This window comes from Carcharhinus amblyrhynchos, chromosome 20 (genome assembly GCF_965287045.1).
Source record: "Carcharhinus amblyrhynchos chromosome 20, sCarAmb.v2.hapA, whole genome shotgun sequence".
In the NCBI taxonomy this organism is placed as follows: Eukaryota; Metazoa; Chordata; class Chondrichthyes; order Carcharhiniformes; family Carcharhinidae; genus Carcharhinus; species Carcharhinus amblyrhynchos.
Window position 1 is genome coordinate 49,295,488 of NC_137343.1, and position 16,815 is coordinate 49,312,302.

Consider the following 16,815-nt stretch of genomic DNA (forward strand, 5'->3'; position numbering starts at 1 on the left):
ACATTAGCACACACAGCTAACCTGTTGTTAGTAAGGTCCAAAGATGTGTAAGTTGGGTGGGTTGGCCATGCTAAATTGCCCCTTGGTGTCCAAAGATCTGCAGGTTAGGGGCATTAATGGGTTAAATGCATGGTGTTGCAGGGCTAGAGCTGGGGAGGGGTGGATGGGCTGGGTGAGATGCTCCATCAGAGCATAAGTGCAGACTCGATGGACTGAATGGCCTCTTCCTGGACTGTAGAGATTCTATGATTATATTGTCTGGCCTGGCTGTAACTGAGAGGAATCCTTGCCATTGATTTCACATTCACAGTCATCGAAGGTTGTATCTCCATCTTGCTGGCCTTTTGAGATGGGTTTTGTGATATTCTACTGCTCACTGAGTCTCTTCTGTGGAGTTGCTGTGGTGTGAACACTGCTTTCCCTGTTTCCTTTCAGACTGCCATTCTGTCAGCACAGTCTGCTGCCAATGTGAAGAAAGAGACACTCTGTCAGCCAGCGTTGGAAATCCTGGAGACATCGAGCCAGGAGTCCTCACTGGAGAGTGACACCGATGATGAGGAAGATGATTACATGGACATATGACACAGTGTAGATTCCCCAAGCTGCGATAATAGGCAGCCAATTACTGAGGATCTGCAAATGCCATTGTAAAGACAATTGGGAATACAGTTTTCTCTGAGGTGACGGAAGTGCACAATACTTTATATGGAGCACACTGGAACAGAGTTCAACATTCTCCTACCAGCATTGGCCTTTGTAAATATTAGATGCATCGTGGCAGCAAAAACAGGAGAAGCCCAGGTGTATCACTGGGCTTCTGGCTTGATTCTCTTCTGACTTTGAGAGATGACTCTGAACTTCTTAGAACACACAAGTTATTGATTTATTTTGCAGAATCAGATTTCATTAAGAGCATGCCCCTGACTGAGTTTCCAGCTTTCTTGCAGTTCAGTTTTTGGATGGGAAAAGCTGGACAAACAGGCTCAGCACAGTCACCGTGGAGATAGCATGCGAAAGACATGTTTTACAGGAAGCTAGAAGACTAGAGAACCGTTGGACTTGAAACAGCAAATGCTGGAAATGGTTAGCCTCCGGATAGACCTTTTGGGGAAAGAGAGTCTCTGTTTGAACAGCAGGCATGCTGAGACTCCTGCTGCCTATTTCCAACTTTTTCTGATTAATTCCCTCTTAGATTCTGTTGATATTTTTCCTAATTTTTTGTTAAGCCATCCTCAGTTGGAGCCTGGAGTTGTGATGGTGTGAATGGTACAGAGTGGATTGGAACTTGCTTAACTTCACTGTAGATTAAAGGGTTCTGCTAACTTTCAGTCTCTGCAGTCTAGATGACTTGCTTTAACAAAAGTGCCCATTTATCCTCCTCCTAGCTGAAGCCAGGCATCACGTGAGTCTAACTGGGAACAAACATCTACCCTTTCATACTGAATCTAGACACTTCATTTTTCTATCACTAATTTCCATGATAAATGCTACTTTTTGTTACCTGAAGGTTTAGTTGTGGGGAATTGCACGCTGTACAACGTGGAGCTCAGTGAAGACATTTCCCAGTGACACTGGTTCCAGCAGATCAACAACTAGAGCAGGACATTGGAATGTATTCAAGAGGGAGGAGGTTGAGATACTTTGGGGGTAATTATCCAGCTTCACATTGTGTAGCTCTGCCAAAATGTCTCACCGTTTATTGGTCACCTTGTCATGCATAGCACACAGCTGGGGCTTTGAGTTCTTCAGCTGGGGTTGCTCCTCTCCTGAAGGGCAAAGTTCAAACATTAGCTTTGTAATCTGGTGATTTTTTTTTAAAGCCAGCATTGTGAACTCATGGTCAGGCCACTCTCTAGAGTGAGCCCTAACAGGTAGATAAGCAACCTCAAAATTACACTAACCATAACCAATCACTAAACCTTTATAGTGTAACATTGCCTAGCCTAGTAACAAGACCAGCATGTCACTTTGAAATCCTTCATTGGTAACATTCTCACTCATTTCAAACAGGAACGTGTTACTTGGTAAAGATTGATGTGTGTGGGAATGACATTGAAGGTGTTCGTTACTAAAGAGCTGCCAGCCTTCATTCCACTTTAACCTCTAACACACAAAAGCAAATCTTACTGGGACTGTTAATTCTTCAGCTGATATATAACAACTGACTGCAGTGTGAGCGGAGAATGAGATAGCGAGAGGCATCAGGACCTGAGCCCAGCAGTTCACCTCATCGACAACATGAGATTTAACAATTGAGGAAGAAACAGGAATGATTGAGAAAGGTAGAAGCAAATTACTGCGGATTCGGGAATCTGAACAGGAACTGGAGAATCTCGGCAGGTCCTCAGCATCTGTGGAAAGAGAACAGAGTTAACACTCAGTCAGGAGCCTGATCCAGATTTGAGGCGTTTGCACTGTTCTGCTGAGATTTTCCAACATTTTCCATTTTGTTCCATGACTGAGAAAGAAGCTGAGTTACTGTCTAATTCTGGATGGTAAAAGCAACAGAGAAAGGAAGATTGCATTAGAACGGAAAAGGACAAAAAGTTGTAAGATTTGATTGTTTTTAAAACTTTAGAATTTACTAACTACAGTTTAAATTGTTCCCTTTCTGAGTCAGACGACTGAATTAGCATTGCATTAACAGTTATCACATTGTTAAAAGGGTACTTACACTGTTCATTCTGAGCCCTAACTTTTTGTGGTGAGTTTAATGGACAAATAATGTGCAAATCCAGTGAGTTGTTAAAATGGAGACTAATGGTGTGATGCTGTTTGTGTGATTCCAAACAGTGAGCAGTATAAATCAACCCAGCGTTTCTGGGGGTTTGAGCTACGGCTGCTGAACAGAATCACTGAATTGTTACAGTGCAGAAGGAGACATGACTTAGTGCCGTTCTCCTGCTTTTTCCCATACCCTGTACATTGTTTTTATTCAAATAATCATCTAATGTTCTCTTCAATATCTCAATTAAAGCTTCCTCCACCACACTTCCAGGCAGAGCATTCCAGACTCCAACCACACGCTGGGTGAAAATATGTTTTCTCACATCCACATTTACTTATTTTGTAAATCAGTTTAAATCTATGCCCTCACATTCTTGATCTTTTTACAGTTTCTTCTTATCTACTTTGGCCGGCATCCTCATGATTTTGACCATCTCTATCAAATCTCCTCTTAGCCTCCTTCTTGCCAACAAGAACAGTGCCAACCTCTCCAATCTATCCTCATGACTGAAATTTCTCATCTCTAGAACCATTCTTGTAAACCTTTTTCTGCACTCACTTCAGTGTTTACATCCTCCCTATACTGTGGCTCCCAGAACTGTACACAATATTGCAACTGAGGTCTAACTAGTGTCTTGTATAAGTTCAGCATAACCTCCTTGTTCTTGTACTCTATGCCCCTATTAATAAAACCCAGCATTCTATATGCTTTATTATCCACTTTCCCCAGCTGTCATGTAACCTCCAGTGATCTATGATCTCTTGCTTTAGAGTTTTACCTTTTACCTTGTCTCTCCATATTCCTCCTATCAACTGCATCATCTCACCTTCTCCGCATTGAACTTCATCTGCCATCTATCTGCCCATTCCACCAACTTATCTATGTCCTTTTGAAGTCCTACACTCTCCTCCTTACAGTTTATAATACTTCCAAGTTTTGTATCATCCTCAAGCTTTGAAATTATCCCATGAACACCAAGATCTAAATCAATATATATGAGGAAAAGCAAAGGTCCCAATACCAACCCCTGAGGAACTCCACTCAAACCTTCCTCCAGTCTGAAAGGTCCATTGACCATTACTCTCTGCTTCCAATTTTGTATCCAAACATGATACAAAACAATGTACTTAATAACAAGTATTACCTTACTGGAGGAAAGATTGCCCCATAGCCTATTCTACCATTTTATTTCCAAAGGTGAACCTGGAGCTTGGTCCTGTCCAATGGATAAGATTATATTGGAGATAGATAGTTCTATGGCCTGGTAGGTATGGATATGATCGGCACAACTTGTAGGCTGAAGGGCCTGTTTGTGCTGTAGTGTTCTATATCCCTGGATCTGTTTAAATGACATTTGAAGATTATTGTATGGGTTTGAGAGCATAAAGGGAGTGTTTCCCTGAAGTGTTGCAGTTGAGAGAAAGACGACAACAATATTTGGCCCCACAGCCCATACTCCACACATTTACAATGTCTGACAAGGGACAACATTCCACTCAACATGAAGTAATGAGAACTTGAACTTGTTTATTGTTTATTATTCGCCAGAATCTTTGAGTTTCCTGTAAAAGAGTCAGAAGTAATTCTACAAATGTGTAACCCCACAAACGATCATTTCAGTTTGTAATAATGAAACATCCATTTCATTTCCGAGTTCTTTAAATTTTAAAGCATTTGCAGCACGTTGCATCAATGTCTTACTCAAACGCAGCCCATGTCTGTGGCTGCCACCTTCCTCCCACCCCATGTCCTCGTTTATTAAAGAGATAGAATGAGCTGAATCTCAGCATTTTGTCAATGAGTGAGGCAGTCTCAATAGTCCCTCCCCATGAGCAGTTACAAAGCATCTTTGGTTGGGAGTGGGGTGGTTTCTGTTTGTCACTGGCATTGCAAAAACTTGCATTTATGTAGACCTGTTAATGTAATAAAACCTTTTCCCAGGTGCAGTTATCACATAAGGGGGAACAAGAGATAGAAGGAGAATGGACCGAAACAACTGGAGGCTTGGCCGCCATTGTAGGGACAATTCAAAGGCAGGAACGTTTAAAGACCAGGACTAAAAGAGCACAGAGATCTCGGCATTGATAGAATAGAAAAATGTCAAAAGACTTGAAATAATTCATACTTCAAATCTCCCAGATTAATAGCACAGTGAGAAGCTGCTGTTCAAGAAGGTGCTTTTGACCAACAATCCTAGCAAACTGGGGGCAGGTGCTCCACTTATTTCAACTAACTGAGGAAAAAACCTTCCAATACAATGCTGTTGGAAAGTCATTGACTTTAACAGCATCAAGGCAAATCCTTGATGAGAACACTTCACCAGTTATACAGTCTTGTCCTGCAAGCTTAGCCACGCACACACTGAGGAATTTCTTGTATTTCAAGCATTATTTAGCATGGAAAATCAGTAGGGGGGGTGGTCAGGTGTAACACCTTATGTAGAAAGACACAACTACAACTAAGAACTATTGAGCTGGAGGTCCATTTGTGCTATCTGGTGCTATCTGCTTTGACCATGTGTTGGTAGCGCGGATGTGTCAGATGGAGCTGGGTCTCACTTGAGATGCGCAGCTTTACCTCCACAAGACTGTACCTCCATAGAAAGTAGCAAGAGGAGGCCATTTGGCCCTTTGAGCCTGCTCCACCATTCAACATGATCATGGCTGATCATCAAATGCTATATCCTGATCCCCCCTTCCTCCCTTATTCCTTGATTCCTTTAACCCCAAGAACTACATCTAATTTCTTCTTGAAATCAGACAATGTTTTGGCCTCAACTACATTCTGTGGTAGTAAATTCCACACATTCACTGCTCGCTGGGTGAAGAAGTTTCTTCTAACCTCAGCCCAAAAAGGTTTACCCCTTATCCTCAAAGTATGTCCCCTAGTTCTGGACACCCCCACTATCGGAAACATTCTTCTGAATCCATCCCATCTAATCCTGTTAGAATTTTATAAATTTCTACACAATCCCTTCTCACTCTTGTAAACTCTAATGAATTTAATCCTAAACGACTCAATCTCTCCTCATATGACAGCCCTACTGGAATCCCAGTCCCAGGAATTAGTCTGGTAAACCTTTGCTGCACTCACTGTGTAGCAAAGTTCTTCCTCAGGTACAGACTCCAAAACTGTACACAGTACTTCAGTTGTGGCCTCACTAACGTCTTATACAACTATGGTAAAACATCCCTTTTTTTTTTAAAACTCAAATCCTCCTGCTATGAAGGTCAGTGTACCATTTGCCTTCTTTACTGTCTGTTGTACCTGCGTGCTCACTTTCAGCAACTGACACCCAAGGTCTCACTGAGCTCTCAAATTACACCCATTCAAGTAATAATCTGTTTTCCTATTGTTAGCAAAATGGATAACCTCACATTTATCCACCTTATACTCTTCCCTAGTTAGCCCCAGTTTGTCTTGTCTCTTCATAGTGCAAGCGTGAAAATGTAACCATCCCTCCTGCAGCATGTCAGTGGGCCCTGAGTACTTATTAAGCAAGGCTTAGAGATCCGTGCTCACCCACACTAATGTCACAAGGCTTTGCTGAATGATGCTGGTGGCAGTCACAGTCCAGACTCACTGTTCATTCCATGTGTGATTGATTCTTCATTGGCTTCATTAGATAAGCTCATTCTATTCAATCTCTCCCCATAGCGTAACCATAGAGGAATCCATGTCCTCTGTCAATCTGTTTGGACAGATTCCAGGCTCGATGATGGATGAGCTGGGGCCGGCTGCTTCACCTGTATTTTCCTGATCACTTGGTGTTATTTATGACCTCACCCGAGTTTTTATTTCTCTCCCTTTCTGGTGTGAACTTGGACACTTTGTCAATCTGGGAACAGGAGATTATGGGTGTAAGTGACAGGGCTGCCAGCTCTCATCTGTTTTGATCTGACTAATGACTTTTACCAGCTTAGAATCATAGAATGTCTACAGGGCAGAAAGAGGCCATTTGGCCCATTGAGTCTGCACCGACCACGATCCCACCCAGGCCCTACACATGTAACTCCACATACTTAACCTGCTAATTCCCCCTCTTACTGTTACCGGCCTCTCACCAATAACAGTAAGAACTGAGTGCGCAGAGATTCCATCAGGGAATGATGAGATTGTTTGAGATCCCACTGCAATATTCAAAAAGCCTGATGTTTTAAAAATTCTTTGATGGAATTTGGGTATTGCTGGGCTAGGCCAGTAACTGTTGCCCGTCCATCATTGACTGTGTGGCTTGCTGGACCATTTCAGGAGATGTTTACACCTAGTCCACACCAAGAAATCATGGCCGATTTCCTACCGGAGATGGCCTTCTGTGACAATCAGTGGTATTCCCATGGTCGCCGTCACTGAGACCAGCTTTCAATTCCAGAATTATTAATTGAATTTAAATTTCAGCAGCTGAATTAGATCCTTCAACCAACTGATTTTTCTCTTGTTGTTTTTGAAAGCTTTCTTTATACAACTGGGCTGCGGCAGTTTCCTACATTGTGACAGTGACCACATTTCAGAAAAACTTCATCAACGAAATGCTTTGAAACATCCTGAGGTCATAAAAGGTGCTATATAAATGCAAGTTTGTTCTTACCTTAGTGGCACTTTTGTTGTGTAAGTATGCGATTAGTGTGTACGAGGAAGGGAGGATTTGCCTTCTGCATAGTGTGAGGTTATGAGACACTTGCGCATGGATATTTTGGCCTTGGAGGGAGTGCAGAGGAGGTTCACTAGGCTGATACCAGAGATGAGGGGGTTGGACTATGAAGAGAGATTGAATAGACTGGGTCTGTACTCGTTGGAGTTTAGAAGGATGAGGGGTGATCTTTTAGAGACGTATAAGATAATGAAGGGGATGGATAGGGTAGAGGTAGAGAGATTCTTCCCGCTTAGAAAGGATAGCAGGACTAGAGGGCACAGCCTCAAGATAAAGGGGGGGGCGGTTTAGAACAGAGTTGAGGAGGAGCTTCTTCACTCAAAGGGTGGTGAATCTCTGGAACTCTCTGCCCGTTGAAGTGGTGGAGGCTACCTCGCTGAATATATTTAAGTCACGGGTAGATAGGTTTCTGATAGACAGGGGAATTAAGGGTTATGGGGAGAAAGCAGGAAAGTGGAACTGATCCACTTCAGATCAGCCATGATCTTATTGAATGGCGGGGCAGGCTCGAAGGGCGAGATGGCCTACTCCTGCTCCTATTTCTTATGTCCTTATGTTATGAGACAGTTCCTACAAGGCCCCAGAGCAGTTGTTTGTACTTGAATATCTCGGAAAAATGTAAAACATGCTAGTGATACTGAGCTGCTGTTCCAGTTGGTATGGAATTTTTTTTATATTGTATATTTTCTAAGGGCTTCTGCATCCCGAGTGATCACTTGTACATTTTTACAGGAAGTGTTCTTAAACCATGACTTTGCTTAGCTGCAAAAAAACCGATTGAAGTGTCAAGCTTTTACTACTGAATGTTCTGTCACCGGAATGATCTCTGCTTTTTTTATATGCAATGTTTTAACCGTAAAGCTATTCTGATTCAACTCTTGTACATAAAAAGAACATGTTTTTTTTGGAAAAGGAGGAGATCTATTAACAGTGTTCGCATGTGAAATGCTACCATCTGACGGCAGCTACTAATAAAACCCTCGGCCAGACAGGCTCTTGGAAAGGACAAGCTGACCGTCTGTGTCGTTCTTTGCTTCATATTCACTCTGATGCCAAGTGAACTATTTCTCAGATGGTGACTTACTGACCTAGTCTCACTTTGAAGGTTAAGCTGAGAGATGAGGGAGCTACCGTCACATCAGTCTGACCTGGATTCAAACCCACTCCCTGATTGGATTTTTCTCTGCCTTCCCCGTGGATACTGCAGTGTCTTGGTGCTGATAACATCTCATTTCATTCAATGTTGTTGCTAGCTTTTTGTCTCCCCAGCCTACAGTTTGATTGGACTCTGCCCTTGAACCCCCACAAACTAAATGTCCACCAAATCACTTCTTTCTATAAGGATGTGGAATGATACTAATGTTTCTCTCTTTTAATTCACAGGTTTTAAGTCGGTCCGCCTTGTTGTCCAACGAGGGGCATACACGCGATGGGTCGAACTAGGGCTGCTCTTGAATGTTCGAGAATAGCCTAGTACTTCATGTTGTTAGTGTACGCTTAAACTGGACCAGATGCTGGGCAAGACGACAGCTCAGTGACTATCACTGATTGCTGTGCAGACACATGGATTTGGGCCGGTGTCTGTGGGAGTTTGCACATTCTCCCTGTGCTTGCGTGGGTTTTCTCCGGGTACTGCGGTTTCCTCCCACACCCCAAAGATGTGCTATTAGGCTGATTGGAGGTAATAAATTGTCCCTAAATTAGTTTCCCTCAATGTGGAATGCCATAAACAATAGATAAGAGTCATGGGTGGAGGGGGGACTGGTAATGTTAAAACGGCGGCGCGGGCTTGTTGGGCCGAAGGGCCTGTTTCCCAGGCTGTTTTTGTTCTTTGTTTCTTATGTTGTTGGACTTTTGAGCATCTTACTAACATTGCATTATCAAAATAGATTCATTGTTTAAATATTGGGTAGAATGAGGATATTATCTCCAGCCACACCACAATCCTCATCTCAATCCCCAATTGTTCTCATATGAACATAACATGAACTAGGAGCAGGAGTAGGCCATCTGGCCCCTCGAGCCTGCTCCACTATTCAATAAGATCATGGCTGATCTCTTCATGGACTCAGCTCCACTTACCCGCCGGCTCATCATAACCCTTAATTCCTTTACTGTTCAAAAATGTATCTATCTTTGCCTTAAAAAGATTCAATGAGGTAGCCTCGACTGCTTCACTGGACAGGGAATTCCACAGATTCACAACCCTTTGGGTGAAGAAGTTCCTCCTCAACTCAGTCCTAAATCTGCTTCCCCTTATTTTGAAGCCATGCTCCCTAGTTCTAGCTTCACCCACCAGTGGGAACAATCTCCCTGCTTCTATCTTAGCTATGGTAGTCATGATGTGGAGATGCCGGCATTGGACTCGGGTAAAATAAAGACATCCCACAACACCAGCTTAAAGTCCAACAAGTTTATTTGTAGCAAATGCCACAAGCTTTCAGAACAGGCAGTCCCTTCGTCAGGTGAATGGAGAGTTCTGGCCTCAGACAGAGCATAAAACAGCCCCCTTGATCAACATCCCATCCACCAAATTAAATATCCACTCCTCCACCACCAATGCACAGTCTTGGTACACATTGTGTACTATCTACAAGATGCACTGCAGCAACTCACCAAGGCTCCCACCATGGCCTCTACCACCAAGGACAAGGATGACAGATACATAGGAACCTCACCGCCTGGCGGTTCCTCTCCAAGTCTCTCACCAACCTGACTTGGAAATATATTGCCGTTTCTTCACTGTCACGGGGTCAGAATCCTGGAACTCCTTTCCTGACAGCACTGTGGGCATACCTACACCACAGACCTCAAGAAAACGGTTCACCACCACCTTCTGAAGGGCAACTAGCAATAAATGTTGCACTAGCCAGCGACACCCACATCATGGGAACCACGTTTGGACAATACATACAAATGATGTGGGTATGCTGGCGTTGGACTGGCGTAAACACAGTGAAAAGTCTGACAACACCAGGTTTTAGTCCAACCTATTTATTTGATAATAGACTCACAAGCTACAAACCCATAGATACAGATACACATTCACACATACAGCCAGGCAAAACATAGACAGAAGAAATGAAATGTGGAAAACAGGAGATGGTTAAATGCTTTAAGTGATATTCGTGATATTAAGACAAAAGAAACATACAAAATAAACGACAGACTTTCCAGACACACACACACAATAAGAACTGAAATATTGTGATATTACAAACATCTATTCCTCCATCAGCCCACTAGAGGGAGTGCCACCCAGTATTTATACAGAGGAGCAGTGGGGTTGAACATGAAAGGGTTAACATTAAAATGCCCACTCTCTCGGGGTTCGCTCTCTCGGGGTTCGCTCTCTCGGGGTTCGCTCTCTCGGGGTTCGCTCTCTCGGGGTTCGCTCTCTCGGGGTTCGCTCTCTCGGGGTTCGCTCTCTAGGGGTTCGCTCTCTCGGGGTTCACTCTCTAGAGGTTCACACTATTGGGGTTCACACTCTTAGAGTTATTCCTGTTAAATACAAGCAGAAAATGGTGTATTTTCACAAGAGGTCACCAGCTGGGAACTTGGTGGAGTTTGAAGCTGCCAATTCTGTATTTTAGTCTCAGTCTTTGCTGATGTTTGAACAGAGTGAGTGGTGCCGTTTTCAGAAACCGTGCGGGGCCGGGGAGGCTCCCAGTGACTATGGTGTGTGTCTGCGTTGTTACAATCCCATAGAGATTTTAAACAGAAAGTCTCACAACACCAGGTTAAAGTCAAGTACAGAGGAGATGTCAGGGGTAAGTTTTTCACTCGGAGAGTGGTGAGTGAGTGGAATCGGCTGCTGTCGGTGGTGGTGGAGGCGAACTCGCTGGGGTCTTTTAAAAGACTTCTGGATGAGTACATGGGATCTAATGGGATTGGGAGTTACAGATAGTTCTATGGCTTGGTAGGTATGGATATGATCAGCGCAACTTGTGGGCCGAAGGGCCTGTTTGTGCTGTAGTGTTCTGTGTTCTATGTTCCAACAGGTTTATTTGGTAGCAAAAGCCACTAGCTTTCGGAGCTGTGCCCCTTCATCAGGTAAGTGGGAGTTCTGATCACAAACAGGGCATATAAAGACACAAACTCAATTTACAAAATAATGGTTGGAATGTGAGTCTTTACAGGTAATCAAATCTTAAAGGTACAGACAATGTGAGTGGAGAGAGGGTTAAGCACAGGTTAAAGAGATGTGCATTGTCTCCAGACAGGACGGTTAGTGAGATTTTACAAGCCCAGGCAAGTCATGGGGGTTAGAGATAGTGTGACACGAACCCAAGATCCCGGTTGAGACCGTCCTCATGTGTGCGGAACTTGGCTATCAGTCTCGGCTCAGCAACTCTGCGCTGTTGTGTGCCGTGAAGGCCGCCTTGGAGAACGCTTACCCGAAGATCAGAGGCTGAATGCCTGCCACGACAACGGATGAATGAACATCGCTCGACAATCACCAGATAAGAGTGTTCGCTTCCTGTTGGTGAACACTTCAGCGGTCACGGGCATTCAGCCTCTGGTCTTTGGGTAAGCGTTCTCCAAGGCGGCCTTCACAACACATGTGAGCCAGACCAGGTAAGGATGGCAGATTTCCTTCCCTAAAGGACATTACTGAACCAGATGGGTTTTTACAACAATTGACAATGGTTTCATGGTCATCAGTAGATTTATAATTCCAGACTTCTTTGAATTCAAATTTCACCATCTGCCCTGTTGAGATTTGAACCCGGTTCCCCAGTGGATCACCCTGGGTCTCTGGATTAGTAATCCAGTGAACAATTTCACTGCGCCGCTGCCTCCTCATACTACCAGAAACTGAGGTTTCAAACCTTTTACTTTAACAAACCATTTACTTTAACAAACCATTGTGGTTCTTTGTTTCATTTCTTTACAATATTGGACAAGCGTTGGATTTGCACCTCATCGAACTCTGTTCAAACAATACTTCAGTCAGAAGTCTCACAACACCAGGTGAAAGTCCAACAGGTTTATTTGATAGTAAACGCCACAAGCTTTCGGAACGCTGCTCCTTCGTCAGGTGAGTGACGAAGGAAAACCGTTCCAAAAGCTAGTGGTGTTTACTATCAAATAAACCTGTTTGACTTTAACCTGGTGTTGTGAGATTCTTACTGTGTTTACCCCAGTCCAACACCGGCATCTCCACATCAAGCAATACTTCCACAGCCAGCAAGTCCCAGAGTGGCTCTTGAACCAGCAGCTCCTGATTTAAAGACAGGTGTGTTACCAACTTAAGCACAAGAACACTGGAGAGGCTCTTGCAGTGCGTCTGCCATCTAATCTCACACGTTCTCTCAGCCGCTCTGTTGGAAGTAGCTGCAGTTCCAGCACTGTCCTGGTGGTGTTGCTCCCGAGCTGCTCCTTGGCAGCTGTGTCACCAGTTGATGCTTTTGACAAATCATCAGTTTCGGAGAGTTTTAAATGCAGCTTCTGAACTTTCCCTCTACATCCGCCAGGGGCAAAGTAATCCAGACTGTGATAGGGGAGCACCCTCCCCCCTGCATTCCAAAGATCTGTGGGCAGCACGGTGGCACAGTGGGTTAGTTAGCACTGCTGCCTCACAGTCAGAAGTCTCACACCAGGTTAGAGTCCATCAGGTTTATTTGATAGTAATCTCACAAGCTTTCAGAAACAGTGTTCCTTCACCAGGTCTGTGGAAGGTTCTGATCAGAGAAGGGTTTATAAAGGCACACACAGTTTACAGATTACTGATTAGAATGCAAGTCTCTACAGCTAATCTGCTATTCAAGTCTTAAAGATGCAGACAATGTGAGTAGAGAGAGGGTTAAGCACAGGTTAAAGAGATGTGTATTGTCTCCAGATAGTACAGTAAGTGAGATTTTACAAGCCCAGGCAAGTCACGGAGGTTACAGATAGTGCGACATAAACCCAAGATCCCGGTTGAGGCCGTCCTCATGTGTGTGGAACTTGGCTATCAGTCTCTGTTCAGCGACTCTGCGCTGTCGTGTGTCGTGAAGGCCGCCTTGGAGAACGCTTACCCGAAGGTCAGAGGCTGAATGCCCGTGACCGCTGAAATGTTTGCCAACAGGAAGGGAACAGTCTTGCCTGGTGACTGTCGAGCGATGTTCATTCGTCTGTTGTCGTAGCGTCTGCATGGTCTCCCCAATGTACTATGCTTCGGGACATCCTTTCTTGCAACGTATCAATTAGACAACATGGCCAAGTTGCGAGAGTATGTACCGTGTACCTGGTGGATGGTGTTCTCATGTGAGATGATGGCGTCCGTGTCGATGATCCGGCATGTCTTGCAGAGGTTGCTGTAGCAGGGTTGTGTGATGTTGTGACCACAACACCATCCACCAGGTACACGGTAAATACTCTTGCAACTTGGCCAACGTTGTCTACCTGATACGCTGCAGGAAAGGATGTCCCGAGGCATTGGGGAGACCATGCAGACGCTACGACAACAGATGAATGAACATCGCTCGACAATCACCAGGCAAGACTGTTCCCTTCCTGTTGGCGAACACTTCAGTGGTCACGGGCATTCAGCCTCTGACCTTCGGGTAAGCATTCTCCAAGGCGGCCTTCACGACACACGACAGCGCAGAGTCGCTGAGCAGAGACTGATAGCCAAGTTCCGGACACATGAGGACGGTCTCAACAGGGATCTTGGGTTCATGTCGCACTATCTGTAACCCCCGTGACTTGCTGCACTTGCAAAACCTCACTCACTGTACTGTCTGGAGACAATACACATCTCTAATGCTATATCCACTCACATTGTCTGTATCTTTAAGACTTGAATAGCAGATTAGCTGTAAAGACTCGCATTCTAATCAGTAATTGTAAACTGTGTGTGACTTTATATACCCTTCTCTGATCAGAACTCTCCACACACCTGACGAATGAACAGCACTCCGAAAGCTTGTGGCGTTTACTATCAAATAAACTGGTTGGACTTTAACCTGGTGTTCTGAGACTTCTTACTGTGTTTACCCCAGTCCAACGCCGGCATCTCCGCATCTGACGACCATCGGCCTCACAGCTCCAGGTTCCCGGGTTCAATTCCTGGTTCAGGTCACTGTCTGTGTGGAGTTTGCACATTCTCCCTGTGTCTGCGTGGGTTTCCTCCGGGTGCTCCAGTTTCCTCCCACAGTCCAATGCTGTGCGGGTTAGGTTGATTGGCCATGCTAAGAAATTGCTCCTTAGTGTCAGGAGGACTAGCAGGTTAAATCTGTGGGGTTATGGAGATAGGGCCTGGGTGGGATTGTGGTCGGTGCAGACTCAATGGGCTGAATGGCCTCCTTCTGCACTGTAGGGATTCTATGATTCTATCACAGAAACGTCATTGCAGTGTTAATGTAAGCCCACTTGTGACACTACCTGGTTTCCAGAAGAACAGAATCTCAAGTCTGACAGAAGACTAATCACTGGCTCAGATTTATCCAAATCCTGATCCACGGTGTGACAACTCCCTCAGCTCAGCAACCCTCACAGACTGAGTGCAGGAGCTGTGAAAGCAGCAAATTCACTCCCTTTCCAGGCAGAGGCAGATCTCACTGAAATCCGACTCTTGTAAAATCACAAGAGCTGAGAAATCAGGTGAGATTCTGACTCTTTGCGATCTTACCAGGCTCCCGGCGCAGCCGATCTCTCCTCCATGTTCGGTGAGAGGCTGAATAGTTTATTCAAATGTCTGGAAGCGCTAATTTCCATGTGTTCAGCAAGCCCAGCGCTCAATCGTTGGAGCTCTCTCGCCTTTGTAGCTTCACCGGGAGAGGCTCTTTCCGGCGAGGAAAATACCTGCTCCCCACAAACGAGGAGCCAGAGGTCACTGAGGTTCTGGGGGAAGTCCAGGGCAAGGGGAAGTGTCCCCTGGCACTGCCACCCTTACACTCTGGCACTGCCCACTGAGCAGTTGTTGGCAGGTGGAACTTGTGGATCACATAATGGGAGACACGGCAGAGAGATTCGGAGAAGTGGAAATTTAAATTTCAGGAGAGTGACGAAGGGAAGGAAGTTTCAACGGAAACAGCTCGAGCTAAGGATCAGGAATCTCACTCTGTCCTTTTCAGCTCATCCTGGGGCTGGGTGTAACCTCTCCAAACAGCCTCAATCACACCCGGCAGACTCACAAATCAAAGATAAAATGCTCTGCATCCGGAAATCCGAACCTAAAACAATATGAATAACCAGAGCAACAGGTGCCAGTGTAACCAGAGCAACAGGAGCCAATGCAACCAGAGCAACAGGTGCCAGTGTAACCAGAGCAACAGGTGCCAGTGTAACCAGGGCAACAGGTGCCAGTGTAACCAGAGGAACAGATGCCAATGCAACCAGAGCAACAGGTGCCAGTGTAACCAGAGCAACAGGAGCCAATGCAACCAGAGCAACAGGTGCCAGTGTAACCAGAGCAACAGGTGCCAGTGTAACCAGGGCAACAGGTGCCAGTGTAACCAGAGGAACAGATGCCAGTGTAACCAGAGGAACAAGTGCCAGTGTAACCAGAGCAACAGGTGCCAGTGTAACCAGAGCAACCGGTGCCAGTGTAACCAAAGCAACAGGTGCCAGTGTAACCAGAGCAACAGGTGCCAGTGTAACCAGAGCAACCGGTGCCAGTGTAACCAGAGCAACCGGTGCCAGTGTAACCAGAGCAACCGGTGCCAGTGTAACCAGAGCTACAGGTGCCAGTGATAAAGAACAGAAACAGGCCCTTCGGCCCAACGAGCCCGCGCTGCCATTTTAACATTACGAGTCCCCCCCTCCATGATCCCAGGGCACTGGGTGCCAGGTTATTGAACGTGGGCAGAGTGGAGTTTTTCTCACAGGTTTGCAGTCACCGGCTGTGGAGGAAAGTGCTCCGTAACTCCCAGATTTACAGTCCAGGAATTCTGTCAGGATTTGTATGTGAGGGGCTACGAGGCAGGTTCATTGCTGTAATTAGTGTCACTTAAGTCACTTGTTTAACACTGGATAATCAATAAGACAACAAAAGCAGCTTTTAGTCTAAAGCGATGGCCCCCTGGGGCTGTTGGGACGAAGTGTTTTGAGTTGTATCATCGCTGTGTCTCCTCGCTGCCCCCCACCCCCCCGTGTGACGTGGGGAGTGGTCACACCACATAAAGAACCATCTCCAGCTCACCAACTCACTCCCAGAGCAGACTCTGACTCACCGCGGGGAAGATGTTTGAAGCTGAACTCCACACTGGGACTGGCAGCCTGGGCCCTGCTGTACCCAGCTCCCATCTCCATTACAATCCCCGCAACTACCCACCAGACCAGCAGGAGGCACTGCAACTGAGAGGTAGGAGGGTGAACGTCCAGGGAGAAGCGTTGTCACCGCTGACCCCCCCACTCCCTCCCACCCACCTCGTGTCTGCGTGGGTTTCCTCTGGGTACTCCGGTTTCCTCCCACAGTCCAAAGATGTGCGGGTTAGGTTGATTGGCCGTG

At 45.5% G+C, this 16,815-nt stretch overlaps 1 protein-coding gene across 2 annotated transcripts in view; it reads left to right on the plus strand.

Moving 5' to 3' along the window:
• Positions 1-7,621, plus strand: part of cabin1 (calcineurin binding protein 1) — a 464,629-nt gene extending 457,008 nt beyond the window's left edge. For both annotated transcript variants that reach the window (XM_080208567.1, XM_080208568.1), the window contains exon 36: positions 436-7,621. In XM_080208567.1, the coding sequence (XP_080064693.1) occupies positions 436-582 (147 nt within the window). In that variant the 3' untranslated portion in view covers positions 583-7,621. The remainder of the gene's footprint in view (positions 1-435) is intronic.
• The last annotated feature ends 9,194 nt before the right edge of the window (positions 7,622-16,815 follow it).